At 41.6% G+C, this 13,903-nt stretch overlaps 1 protein-coding gene across 5 annotated transcripts in view; it reads right to left on the bottom strand.

Moving 5' to 3' along the window:
- The window catches only part of SEMA3D (semaphorin 3D), a 119,115-nt gene that overhangs the window by 75,253 nt on the left and 29,959 nt on the right, over nucleotides 1-13,903 (bottom strand). For 4 of the 5 annotated variants that reach the window (XM_081957239.1, XM_081957242.1, XM_081957240.1 and 1 more), the window contains exon 2: nucleotides 335-527. In XM_081957239.1, coding sequence (XP_081813365.1) covers nucleotides 335-527 — 193 coding nt within the window. Of the gene's footprint in view, nucleotides 1-334; nucleotides 528-12,953; nucleotides 13,213-13,903 lie in introns of those variants that run through there. The other variant, XM_081957238.1, reaches the window with a different exon arrangement.

Below are 13,903 nucleotides of genomic sequence, written 5' to 3'. Positions count from 1 at the left end.
TTCAAGACAAAAAGCAACGGATGGAAAGTAACCAAGGAGAGAAGCAACCTAGAACGAAGGAGAAACTTCCTAACAGTGAGGAGAATTAACCAGTGGAACAGCTTGCCACCAGAGGTTGTGGCCGCTCCATCACTGGAGGCTTTTAAGAAGAGACTGGACAGTCACTTGTCTCAAATTGCATAGGGCCTCCTGCTTGTGCAGGCGGTTGGACTAGAAGATCTCCGAGATCCCTTCCAACTCTTGTTATTCTGTTATGTTCGGCTAAATAAACATACATTACATTGAAAAGCCTAAGAAGAGTAAACGGGGGCCATTAAAAAAACACCTCCCTTACCTTTGTAAGACAGTTTCAGTCTTGGAACATGGTGCTTTGATGTCCCCTCAGCCGAGAAGAGCAGAATCCCCCAAAATAGAAGGAGACATAGAACTTGTGGCTTGGAAATTCTCGCCCTCTTCATGCCTTCACAATTGTGCTTTCTGTTCATGTTGCCGAAAACTTGTCTTTCCTTAGTTAATACAACAGAGGTCTGTAAAGAGAAATAAAAGATCATCTTTTTAGCAAACAGAGCTTGGAAATTACTTTGGCAGAAGGGTAAATAGTTCGAAGGCTACGCATTATATTTTAGAAGCTCAAAATACTTATGACGACCACAAATCAATGATACACCCACCACTTCACCAAGGATAAATAAATAAAAACAGGGGTGTGAGATAAATTGACCGTATTTGCACTAGGTATTGCCACATTTTCACAGACCCTGAAAAAAGAAAGTTATAAGCTGGTTCCAAAGTTCAGACGGCTGGAATATTCATTTTCTCGGGATGCACAAACTCCCAAAATGAAGTTCAGTTCCAAATTGGACAATTCATAAAATATATTATTAGTTTCCAATTGACTGATCTGGAACTACACAGTTCAACTGAAGAAATTGGGCTCTTATGTTTGATGATTACAATTAGTTGTTGCTGGTAAATGACAGATACATTCTGTTTGCCAAAACATAATGTAAATTTGCAGATGCTACAAGTTCCTACGAAGTATAAAAGACTACTAATCACAAAGGAGGAGGTGTTGCAGAGTGTTAAATCTTTGAATTTTGGAAAAACATGTTTGCCTCCTTGCAGTTATTTCTGGGGTAATTTCTCTGGAAAAGCCATGTCAGTTGAGGTGCATCTGAGCAGGAGACGTGTCCCATTTCAGAAGAAGAGAGACGCAGGCCAGGGAATTGAGATAAATGGAAAAGAGCTTAAGGAGTTTTGATTATTTTTCTGCTCAATTAGCAGGGAAGACAGAGAAAGTGAGATATGATAGGGAGTGGTGATGGACATAAAGCACAGAGAGGTTGAAGGACCCCAAACATCTGGTATTTTCAAAGCAAGCTGTGACATCCTGCAGGCTTCATCAGAAATTCTTTTCTCTGATTCAGGCTTCTTGGAAGGAGAAGTCATAAAGAGCTTTGAACCCTGGAACTGTCCTTCTCTCTAGATGTTCCTTCACGATGAAGCCAAAAGGATTGGAGAGTTTATGCCCCCATAAACCACCCTACTCCCTCCCTCCCTCCCTCTCTGATTTCCATAAGTTGGCACCTATGCTTCCCGGGAGGACAGTTTTACATACAATCTGGGATTCTCATAAAATAAAATCTCAGCTCTTCAGAAGCTCAATCTCTGTCAGATCCATTTAAGTATCCTTTCAGACCTCCTTGGAGAAGTCCATGGAGCTTAGAGACAGCAGCTCAGGATTAGCATCCCACCTCATCTTCAACCCACTGTCAGCTACTCACATACTCACATGACACACACTCAAAGAGGGTTTTTTTGGGGGGGGAATGAGTGCTTCAGGTCGTTCGTTCGCTTCCTTCCTTCAGGCCTGGAGAAGACCTTCTTCCAAAAGCAGAAAGGAGCTCTTGAGCACGGCCAGGTAGCCAATGCCTTATTTTCTTCTTAATGACAGGGATTATAAATGTTATTCATGTTCTTTGGTAGGAACAGCCTGTCTCCTCTCCAATTCAATTTTAAAAAGAGTGTGCGCAGGTGTACCACAAGGTGATGCCTTGTGTGTGTCCAGTCATACTTGGCCTCTTCTCTTCTCCTCTCTTCTCCTCTCCTCCATTCCCTTTTTCCCATTCCATTCACATATCTATGGAGATGGTTGCGCCAACATTTTTGTAACAGCGTCACATTTCAAGAGATTTCAGTCTTCTCCCCCAAGACCTTGCCAGGCTTCAGGTGGCCATCTCCAAATTTCATCAGAATCCAGAAAACCCAAGAGACTGGTTTTCACCCACGCTTACTGAGATTGGACAATATTCGGTGTTTTCATGTATTTTCTTTAATGGGTTATTGGCATTTTTGCACCATGTTGCATAAGAGCTTGCTATTTTTTCAAATAGCTCAAGCACAGTAATCCCACGGTCATTGAACCAGGTTTTGGTGCTTTGGGCAGTGTGGGCAGGTGCCAAGTCCTGCTGGAAAATGAAGTCAGCATCCCCATAAAGCTCGACTGCGGAAGGAAGCATGAAGTGCTCCAAAATCTCCTGATAGACGGCTGCGTTGACCCTGGACTTAAGGAAGCACAGTGGACCAACATCAGCAGATGACATGGCTCCTCAAATCAACACAGACTGTGGAAACTTCACACTGGACTTCAAGCATCTTGCAGTGTGTGCCTCTCCATTCTTCCTCCATACTCTGGGTCCTTGGTTTCCAAATGACATTCAAAAGTTGCTCTCATCAGAAAAGAGGACTTTGGACCACTGAGCAACAGACCCGGTCTGTTTTTCTTTAGCCCAGGTAAGACGCTTCTGACGTTGTTTGTTGTTCAGGAGCGGCTTGACAAGAGGAATGCGACATTTGAAGCCCATGTCCAGGATCCGTCTGTGTGTGGTGGCTCTTGATGCACTGACTCCAGCCTCAGTCCACTCCTTGTGAAAGTCCCCAACACTTTTGAATGGCCTTTTCCTGACATTCCTCTCCAGGCTGCGGTCATCCCTGCTACTTGTGCACCTTTTTCTTCCACACTTTTCCCTTCCACATAACTTTCTATTAATGTGCTTTGATACAGCACTTTGGGGACATCCAACTTCTTTTGCAGTTACCTTTTGAGGCTTTCCCTCCTTATGGAGGGTGCCAAGGATGGTTTTCTGCACAACTGTCAGGTCAGCAGTCTTTCCCAGGATTGTGATTCTTACTGAACCAGACGGAGAGACGATTTAAAGGCCCAGGAACCCTTTACAGGTGTTATGGCTTAATTAGCTGATTAGAGTGGGACACTTTGAGCCTAGAATATGGCACCTTTTCACAATATTGTAATTTTCTGAGATGGTGGATTTGGTGTTTTCATGAGCTGTAAGCCATAATCATCACAATTATGACAAATCATGGCTTGAACTATCTTGCTTTGCATGGAATGAGTCTTAGCTCATATGTTAGTTTCACCTTTTAAGTTTCATTACTGAAATAAATGAACTTTTGCTCAATATTCTAATTTTTCGAGTTTCACCTGTTCACTGCCAAAAGCCCGTTCTATTTTTCCCTGCAACGCATCACCCAAGCAACCTGTGTGCAGCCAGGCTTCTTCCAGAGGGTCCAGCCGTGATTCTGACTCCACCAGGCCCCTGCTGAGCCCTTCCCCTCGGGGCCTGCTCCTTCATTCGGATGGAATGTGTGGTTTGCCAGGCGTGGCTCTTGAGCCTCTTTTAACCTGAGACCTCAACTCCAAATATTTGAAGTAGCCCTGGAACTTGCACGAAGGTAAACTTCTTGCAATCCAAATTCTCAGAGTTTGGAATGGCTGCCCTTCTCCTCCCCTCTTCAATTCGCAAATATCTGGAATTTGAGCGTTTGTCTTGACAACTTTCTGAAAAGGAAGCCCTGCACTTATTTAACAGTAGCCAGATGTCTCTGCATTACTCAGCTCGAAGGCCTCTGCCTTGATAGGTCTGTTTCCGATCGCAGATTTACAGTAAACTGGCCCTCCACATTTCCTGGGTCCTACGTTTACCTGAATGGAGTAGATCTTCCTTTCGAATGCAATGGACAGTTACAGCCTGTTGCAATACCTTCATTAAACCCCTAAATCCAGATCTGTGCAAAGGATGCCTGAGAGGACTCATGTCAAAATAGCACACAGAATTCAAAGAACGTCATTTTCAAAAGGCAGCTACTTTCCAAGCAAATGAACCAAATGCTTTGTTAGTGTAAATAATGTACAACTAAACCACTATAAAATATCACCGCAGAACTTCTATCCAAGCAAAACTTTTGAATAAAGTTGACAGAAAATTAAATACTTCAAAAACTTCAAAGTAATGCAAGCCAAACAATGTGTAGAAGGGAGTAAATCTACAGGGCGCGTTTCATTCGTAGATTAGTGCCTTCTACGTAAGTCAGTTTTAATGCGCTTTGATTTCCAAATGTTCATGTAAAATGGTGGAAAGAAACCAATATTGGAAGTTGGTATATTTTATTCACGAATAAGTTACATTATGTCAAATGGAAAATTGTTTATTTCAATGTTTGCAAACTGTGACATGTTGTATAAATCAACATTCACCACAGTTGCAAAATCCAAACATGACAAGTTTGGAAAACAGAGGAGCTACCCAAAATGTTCAAACTTTCCCCCTTCAAGAAACTCCTTCTAGTAACTACACAATGTTGATGAGAAAATGTATAAAAAGTTCTGTACAGTTCCCTAACCCAGTAGATTGTAGTCACTGATAAGCAAATAATGAACCATTCCATTTTATGAGGGACTGCAGGGAAATTATTCTGTTATCTTACATGCTGAAGCCAACTAAACTTCAACATTGCTCACAACACAAAACAGGCCATTTTTCAGCATTGAGATCCTGTATTTTCTCAAAATCACTTAGATTGGAAGCTACAGGAAGCGAGACTATGGAAAAGTGACAACCCCAGAAGTTGACTTTCTTCCATGGTGTCTTGAAATACAACACTTACAAAAACTGATTGATTACAAAAGCTAATACTTTTTTTCTTCTTCTTCTTCTTCTTCTTGGCAGCTGGCCCCAAAATTCAGGAGTTGGGGACGCTCTCCAATCTTCTGCAATTGGTTTGTTCAGCCGGGTTTTACATGAATTGAGACCAATGTGGAATTTATCTGTGTTCATGGGGAATATTTCCTAACTTAATTGGGAGAATTATCATTGGAGTGGGAAAGATTTTCTTGGGTTTTGCTAGGGATGATGATGAGATTCCATTAGATTTGGACCTTCTTTAAAGCTCCATTTTGAAGGAACCAGCTCCTACTCTAAGCCTAAACTGGTATTAAGAGATCTAGATGTAAAACGATATCTTATTTCCATGTTAGACTCGCCCTTTCCATAATCAAAATTATCTTCAAAGATGCTCTATTTATTTTTCTGCAGGATTCTCATGTTCCATTTATTATGTTCTGTGGTGAGCACTGATGGTCACATTCAGCTCCCTTGTGGCTGTTATTATTTGTGGTGATTGATTCAATAGCAGTGCAACATAATCATTTCACAAAGTGGATAGAAAGTTCAGGTCTGATTTGGCAATTTTTCCTTATTAACTTTGGCTTGGCTACCATCTTCCAAACAGAAGACCGCAATTCTGGAAATGAGACAGCAAAGCAATTAGAACGGTTGGGGAAAGTTTCTGATTATAGTTTAAATAATCTGGTTAAAGATAAATGAGCTTATTGCAGAGGTAAATAGAGGCTTTTGAATTGATAGACTCCACTTCCTCTTGGCTTCTAGAATACTAGAATTAATGACGTCTTCTTAAACTGGTGTCCTCCCAGTTTGGATTCCATTTCCCAGTATTCCCAGTGAGCAATGCATCCATTCTGGTAGAGACTACTTAGAAAAGCTACTGTAATATAGTCAGCAGAAATGACACTTAAGGAGAGGTGATGAATAATTAACCTCTCTAATAATGATGGGTCTGCATTTCTTTTGGCAAAATGGTCCAATAGAAGAGAATGTTTGTAGCTCAGGGTTGATATGAAGGGGCCTTGATGGTTTCTGAGCTTGGTGGTTTCCTTGCAGACGTTTCATGACTCAACTAGGTAACATCTTCAGTGACATAAGGGAGTAGAGTTAAAAAGAGTCCCCATCCCACTCTTTGTACCACTGATGGAGTTACCTAGTTGGGTAATGAAATGTCTGCAAAACAACCACCAAGAGAGCAGCAAGGACCAACCATTTTGTTTCTCATCATCAGAGTCCATTGGGTGCCAAAGCACATTTCCTCCGGCAAAATCTCAACAATAAACAGCCTATTCACAGCCACTTTGTAGCAAAGCTGATCGCTTCATTATCTGTAGATATGTGAATCTCCACAGGCTGGAAATAAATGCTCTTATTTCAAGGCATGGGAAAATTACTCTTTGCATTGGGAGGGTAGCATTCATACATTTGGCAAGGGTTTCATACCTCGTGTTGCTGTGGGCATTTTCAAATCTGGAACGGAGCAGGACGCTTTGTTCCTTAGTATCCTGCATGGGATGCATTGACAAAGAACATGATTTTTCCTTTGAACAAATAGAGGTCAAACGGAGCCTCTCAGCCAAATATGGAGGCCTATCAGTAATTCCATCCCATGTCCTTTGCCTGGGATTTTAATAAGGGAAGGAGATGGACAGATATCCACATTCTGTACATCTTGACTAACGGCCCCTTCGTGGAAGTTCACAGTACAGTGAATGCTTCATTTAGTGGCCGCTTGCAGTTACAATGGTGACAAAGAAGTAAGTTGGTGACCAGTCCTTGCATATACAACCTTTGCAGAACTGCAGAACAAAAGAAAGCTGAAGTGAGATCATAAGCACAGTCGTAGCTTCACTAGGTGACTGCTTTTCCTAGTGACCAGGTTGCCTGTCCCAATTGTAGTCACTAAACAAGGAGAACCTGTAATCCCTCTTTTGTCATGGTCAGCTTGGAGAAATTGTGTGCGTGTTAGGCTGGGATATTTCAGAAAGTATTTAAAAAATACTGTGAAAAGAGACCAACAACAACGTTGGAAGAGAAATGTAATATTAAACCATTTTTCCTCCACTTAGTTTTTATTCAGGTTATTAATAAACACCCAGCAAACACCCTCAACATCTCTGAAAGTATTGGGAAGAACCTTATAGTCCCATCTGTGTTTTCCTGGAGCCTTGACCAAATTCCTCCCGTGATAACTTTCTTTGTTTTCGTCCCGACTTGGCAAGGGGCCGTGGGGAAATGGGTCCCTGCCTTCCAGGCTTCTGCAGGGAGCAAAGAAGAATCACTCTCTCCTTTGCATAAACATCTCCCCTTATCTCCAGACTCTCCTTGGGTGGAAGGGGCTGTTATCTGACATGCTCTTGGGAGGGGAACTTGTTCCTGGCGAAGGCTGTGAAGATGCAAAATGTGTTTCGCACGAGAAAACTCCCCAGGAAGACACAAAACCGCATTGGCAAGTCTCACAAAAATATAAAGTCAGGCCACGTGGGAGGCAGAGAAGGAGAGGGAGAGGGAGAGAGAGATCCAGAGGCCTCCAAGCTTTGAAAACATCACCAATGGGACCAACTTGGCTTTTAAAAATATTTTTTGCTTGTAATAAGCCTTCCTCGTCACAGCCTTTCTTTCAAGGGCCCTTTTTTGTCCCGAGAGGAAGATGTTAGAATTCCCACCTCAGCCCTCTTCGCTTCAGACAAACCCCCAGACCTTTCCCATCCTTCTCTCTTTTTTTCTTAGGGCTTGAAAGAAAGAAAGAAATTGTGGGTGCTCCGTCACTGGAGGTTTTCAAGAAGAGGCAGGACAGAGACTTGTCTGAAATAGCATGGGGTCTCCTGCTTAAGGAGGGGTTAGGCTAGAAGACCTCCAGGACCCCTTCCAGTTCTGTTATTCCATTCTGTTGTTCATGCTTTACTGCAAAAAATAATGGGTTAATATTTTTTCAGCTAATACTTGAACTTAAATGATGTAATCCTTCAGTGCCCACAGTCCTCAGCATTGCATAGCATTCCTAAAGATGGTGCAGGACAAACAGATGGTTAAAAATGTTGGCAGTAAAAGAAATGATTTGTGTGGATTTAAAAAAAAAACTAGAAACCTTGTATGAAGAGAATATTGTAGCACAATTGGATTTTTTTGGAGGGGAAACCATCAAATTATTGACAGCCCAGCATTGAAGATTTAAACATCTCCAAGCCCCGAAGAACTCAGAAAGATGGGCTTCCAGGAATAGCTATGCGGCATTTCACTTCCCACTTTCCCTAAGGCAGATCCAAAAGCTACACTGATAGAAGGTATATTAAAATGGATTGCAATCACACTCTCTGGCTTTTTCGATCACACATTCACACTCTGAATTCCATCTCGCCAAGCGGCACAAGAGAGTCCTCAAATAGTTTCATGCAGCTGCTGTGATTGCGGTATTGTTAGATATGAAACAAAATCAAATGGTCCCAAGCAGAATAAAAAGTGAAATGGAAAATGAAGTTGGCTTTCTATCATCTGGGATGGTCTTGTTTCCTTTCTGTCTGTGGTTTTTACAGAGGGAATGTTGGAGAAATGCAACCCTTCACCTGCGAGTGCAAATAAATCAGAATCAGAAGAGAATCAGCTCCAGCAGAAGAGAGTATCTCAACTCAGCTTTGTATGGCTCCCGTTTGTCTTTCTTTTCTCTGAAGCCTCGTAGAAACTTAAGAAAACATTTGTCTGAGCTGACAGCAGGAAAAAAAGAGAAGCAGGAGATGTAATGTAAGACATCCCTGTTGCTTTACCTGTCTACCATAGATCACCCCAATATAGAGGAAAACCACTTTTCTCTGTTAGATAAATTAAAACTCGACTTACTTAGGCAAGGAAGCCTAGCATGGATAAATCCCAATAGAATCAGGAAGCCGTTTATGGCAGTAGATCAGATGTTATTGGAATTCAGTGAAAACAGGAATATAACAAACCAACGGCCTGTGTACTCTACTCCGAGTAGCAAGGTAGGAATCGCCCTCATGACGCCTGTTCTCCCTGCTGTTTCCCAAAAGTGTAATTGGTGGCTGCTTCCCATCCCAAAAGGATGTAGCCAGGACAGAGACCATCACAGGTAGACCAACTTTGAAGAATTTAGTTGTCTTTTAAGAGCAAGTAAGCCAGTGGCCTTTTTAATTTTCCGTGGAAGCTTCCATATTGTAAACAACAGGTAAATTGTGTGCCAATCCCTTCTGGAAACTAACCAAGGGGAGAAGCAGCCTAGAACAAAAGAGAAATTTCCTGACAGTGAGGACAATTAACCAGTGAAATAGCTTCCCTCCAGTCGTTGTGTGGGGCTCCATCACTGGAGGCTTTGAAGAGGAGACTGGGCGGCCTTTTGTCTCCAATGGTCTAGCGCAGTGATGGTGAAGCTTTTCAGCACCGAGTGCCCAAACCTGAATGTGTGGGCATGCACTCGTGCGCTGGAATGGCGGAAACCCGAAGACCAGCTGGTTGCTGCGCATGCCTGTTTTGTGGCCATTTTGTGGCCCTAAAACAGCCTGGAAAACGGGTGTGTGCACTCTAAACCAGAAGAGTAGCTGGCAACTGGACATGTGCCCACAGAAAGGGCTCTGCATGCCACCTCTGGCACATGTGCTATAGGTTTGCCATCACAGCTCTAGGGTTTCCTGCTTGAACAGGGGGATGGAGTAGAAGACCTCCAAGGTCCCTTCCAACCCTGTTCTTCTGCTTTGTTTTGTTTTATTCTTGCTTACTTCCTGATCTTGCCTATGACCTACCATCCAGATACTATCCTGGTCCCATCTCCTTACTTTTTTATGATCAATACAATTAGATTAATTATGTAATTATGATCAATACAAAAGAGGAGAAATAATGACAATTGTAATATTGGCAGAACCCTATAAAACCGAAGAGATGCTGATTAGGGAAAAAGGAGGGGGGGGATATCATTGACGGTCTCAAGCACCCCTTCAGAAAGCCTCCAAAGAACTTCCCAAATCTCCAGTTTTGTGTGGAAAGGTCGCCCCAAGGCTAAAAACTCTGTTGCGGCCTATCATTCCACCTCATAAGTCCTTGTCCCCTCAGGATGTGGTGACAGGTCTTCAAACCCACTTCGACTGGCAGGTGGCGCCCTGCCAACAAAGGCCCCTCGCCCGACCTTTCACCTCCACGTTGGGTCTACATCAACCAAGGCAACAACTGCTCAAGATGGAACCCATCACTTGAAGTTATTTGGACAAAGACGACAACTCCATCGTTGGCTGCTGCAGTTGGGCCCAGCAAAGAAAACTGGCTGATCTCTCTCTGGCTTGAGATGTGATAAACTGATTATTTTTTTAACCTTTCACTTCTAGGCTCCCATTTATCATGCCTTTAAACTGTAAAAGTTTTTAAAAGAGGGCCTCGAGGAATTTAGGCTGGTGCAGGGAAGCACCGTTACTGTCCAGCTTTTATTTATGATGGCATCGGGAGGGCTGGAGTTATGTCTCTCGCTCGCTTGCACTCTGGAGAAACCTCCATCCTCGCTTCCCTTGGCCTGTCCAGGAAATCCCTCTGCACAGAAGGTCAGAGGCACAGACGTTTTCTTCTCCTCCTTTCCTTTCAAAGTACTCGTACGTACAGCCTTCTTCTTCTTCTCTCTGCTACAAACTTCACACTGTCAAAGGTGCATTAATTATAACGGGAATTAAATCTGGAATCATCACTTATTGACTAATAATCTTGAGGAACATCCCCTAAGTTTCCTTTGAAATTTCGTTATTTTTTTTAAAAAAATGTTTTGGTAGCCATTTTCATGGGCCACGCTGCATGAAAATTGACTTCAAACTGACTTTATCTCTATTCTTCTCATATTCTTTATCACTTGCTATGTTAAACCTTTGTATCCTATGAAATTCAATACAATCTATGCACCATCTACATACTTTTTGTAAGTTTCCAAGTAGCTCAACCTCTGGGGGAGTCACCATAACTGGGGAATATAACAGTATCTTTTAGCGACAAAGGAGAATAATTGTAGAAATGAGGGGTCCTTGGTGGTCTCTGAGCTTGGTTGTTTTCTTGCAGACGTTTCATGACCCAACTAGGTAACATCATCAGTGCCCCAGTGCCCTGATTTCTACCTAGGATGGAATACTCAGAGTGAGATAGATAAAGTATCCCTCAGATACTAGTGCTTGCTATTTGCTTGGCTTTCTCTTCAAATTTTCTTGAAAAGAAATTAATGTTCTCTGTGTATTGTTTGCACAATGGAGTGTAAAAAAACAACAACATGTCTGGATGGTTCAGTTACAGAATGAACTCCTCTGAAGAAGGAAGGTTTTTATATCCTTCTGAAATGTCTTCCTTATCAGAAATATTTGGGAGTGTTGGGTGTAACACTAGCAGTATGACAGATACAAGAATCTGACAGCTTTCAGCAGAACAGCTGTCACAACTTCGTTACCTTTGGAATTTATGCAGAGAAAGTGCACTATTCCCCAAAGACTGGCTGGCAGTGCCCTGTCCATGGAGAAGGTCTCCTACTACTCTGGTTTTTACAAAGAAGCCAGGAGGGATTACTCAGCAATAATCTCTTGTTGAAGAGATTCCGTTGTTGAACTCACATTTTGTTGGTGACTTTCTTTCCAACAATTGATCAATCACAGATAGGCAACTGTCCTCCCCTATTTTATAAAACGATTTGATTAAAAAGGGAATATTGCTCACAATTCTCTAGAACTGTTCCAGTGTGTCAAACCCAATAAATTCTGATGAAATAAATAAATAAAAAGAGATATATGACCTAAAATTCAGAAGTAAATGTCCAAGTTCTGAAATATAACAATAAACAATTGTTCATTAACCATTGGTGTACCAAATGCAAAGATTAAGACAAAGTAGCCAGAAGAAATAGAAACATACTTCAGATATCTAATTTAAAAAGTTTCTTTCTTTCTCCTTTCCTTTCCTTCTTCTCCTTCTTCTTCTCCTTTCTTTCCTTTCCTCTCCTTCTCCTTTCCTTTCCTTCCCCTTCTCCTTCTCCTTTCCCTTCCTTCCTTTCCTTCTTATCCTTATCCTTATCCTTTCCTTTCCTTCCCTCTTCTACCATTAAGTATCACTATCACACAGCATGCTTAAAGATACAAATACTTTTGCCAGTAATCCAAATAACTGACCTAATCATGGTTAATCCTCCCCGACTCATTCTGGCAAAAAGCCAAAATAAGTGTGCATGATAATATTACTTGTTGAATGGGGATTCTGCAATGCTCAACTCTGAAAACATAGTCTGTTAAAGTAAGACATTTCCTCAGATTTAGGGCTTGGAAAGGATGTCCAACAAAATGGAATAGAAAAATTATCAACATTGTGAAGACTACCAATTATGAAAAAGACATGTGCAATAAACCAACCACTGTTTCCAACAGATTTTCCACCAGAAAGTCAGCAATAATAAAATTTATTTCCTAGAAAATAAGATATAATTTGACATAAAGAAAATCGGAGTTATTTATCCAAACCAGACCAACTATATTAATCATACTGGAAAAAGGGAGCTAACAATTACACAATTTACCCCAGCAAGTGAAAAGTTATATTGAACAATATTGATGATTAATGCTGCACAGTTCAGCTCCATGATTATATCACTCAAGCACTGAACAAATAGAACTACAGGACAAAACAGTGAATTCTTTAAAAGAAAAAGGGGGATATAAAGCACAAGCTAAAATGATAGTACAGAATGCTATTGTTGCTATTATCACCAGTATAAACAACCATTAATGCTGTGTATTGCAGTACAGATGAGAATAATCCCACTGCACAGCTAGCAAACATCTGGCAGGCCTGCTTGGAAATGGGTCCACTGAGTTGAGTGGGGCTGCCTTCCAGAGCTCTAAATACAGGAGTGCAGCTTAAATGACTTTCTCAGATTCCACCTGCCTGGAAAATCTGCAAAACAACAACAACAACAACAACCAAGAGTAACAACAAAAAAGGCCGTAAAATGGCTACCTCCGATTTGGCTGCATGGGAAAACCCTTTGCTGTTGTTAAGCATCCATCTTGGACCGCTTCCAAAGCAAACTCTGATAAAACCCTAGTCATCGTATCAAAACAGAAGCGTTCTCTCTCAAATTTCAGCCCAACCCCGGAATACTTCCTCCTCTTCGGCATTTGGATTCCTTTCCCTGCCTCCTCCTCACACTTGCTCCAAAATATGCAGAGAATGACATCGGCTGCAACTTTGCAGCTTCAAGAGCTGGTGAGAACACAGAATCTCAGACAATGGCGAGGAGCATTGCTTAAAATCAGGAGATACTTCCCAGCTGTCCTCCTCTTCCATCTGTCTCCAACCAGAAGCCCACATCCCAATGGCTTGGCCTGACTTTTCTGATCACTTTTTGATATTCCGGCATCGACAATCAAAGATGTCCCTGCACTTTCTCTTTTAACAAACCCAGAAATAGCCTGTCAAGAGTTCTTGGTTTTCTATTTAAGTGGGCACTCAACCTGGGTTAAATTGTGCCCTTTATCTTTATCCTGCATGCATTTTGGCAAATGCAAATATAAATAACATTGGAGCATTGACAATATATTACTTATTGGAAACAATAAGTGTTCATTGAAAACTGTATTTGGCTTACCTCGCCCAAAATGAAAAAGAGTTGACACAACCATCCTTTACTTGAGGTGTTGGACTGCGAATCCCATGATTTCTAACCAGCATCTGGGAACCATGAGATTTGTAGTCCAGCATATCCAGCAGGACCAGTTTAAGGATCAGAGGTGTAACAGCATATACTATATTCTGCTTGGCTTTCCTTATACCTTGATATTCTGTTTCTATAAACACTCAATTGCCGTAAGTTTAAAAATGCCAAGTAGAAAATTACACTTTACAATAAATTGTGCTTAAAATTAAAAAAAGAAAAAGCAATAGTATCAACATTATTTAACAATCCT

Source organism: Natrix helvetica, assembly GCF_964273705.1.
Source record: "Natrix helvetica genome assembly, chromosome: 6".
Taxonomy (NCBI): Eukaryota; Metazoa; Chordata; class Lepidosauria; order Squamata; family Natricidae; genus Natrix; species Natrix helvetica.
Note: the sequence above shows the minus strand (reverse complement) of the source record. Positions and strands in the feature narration are given on the sequence as shown.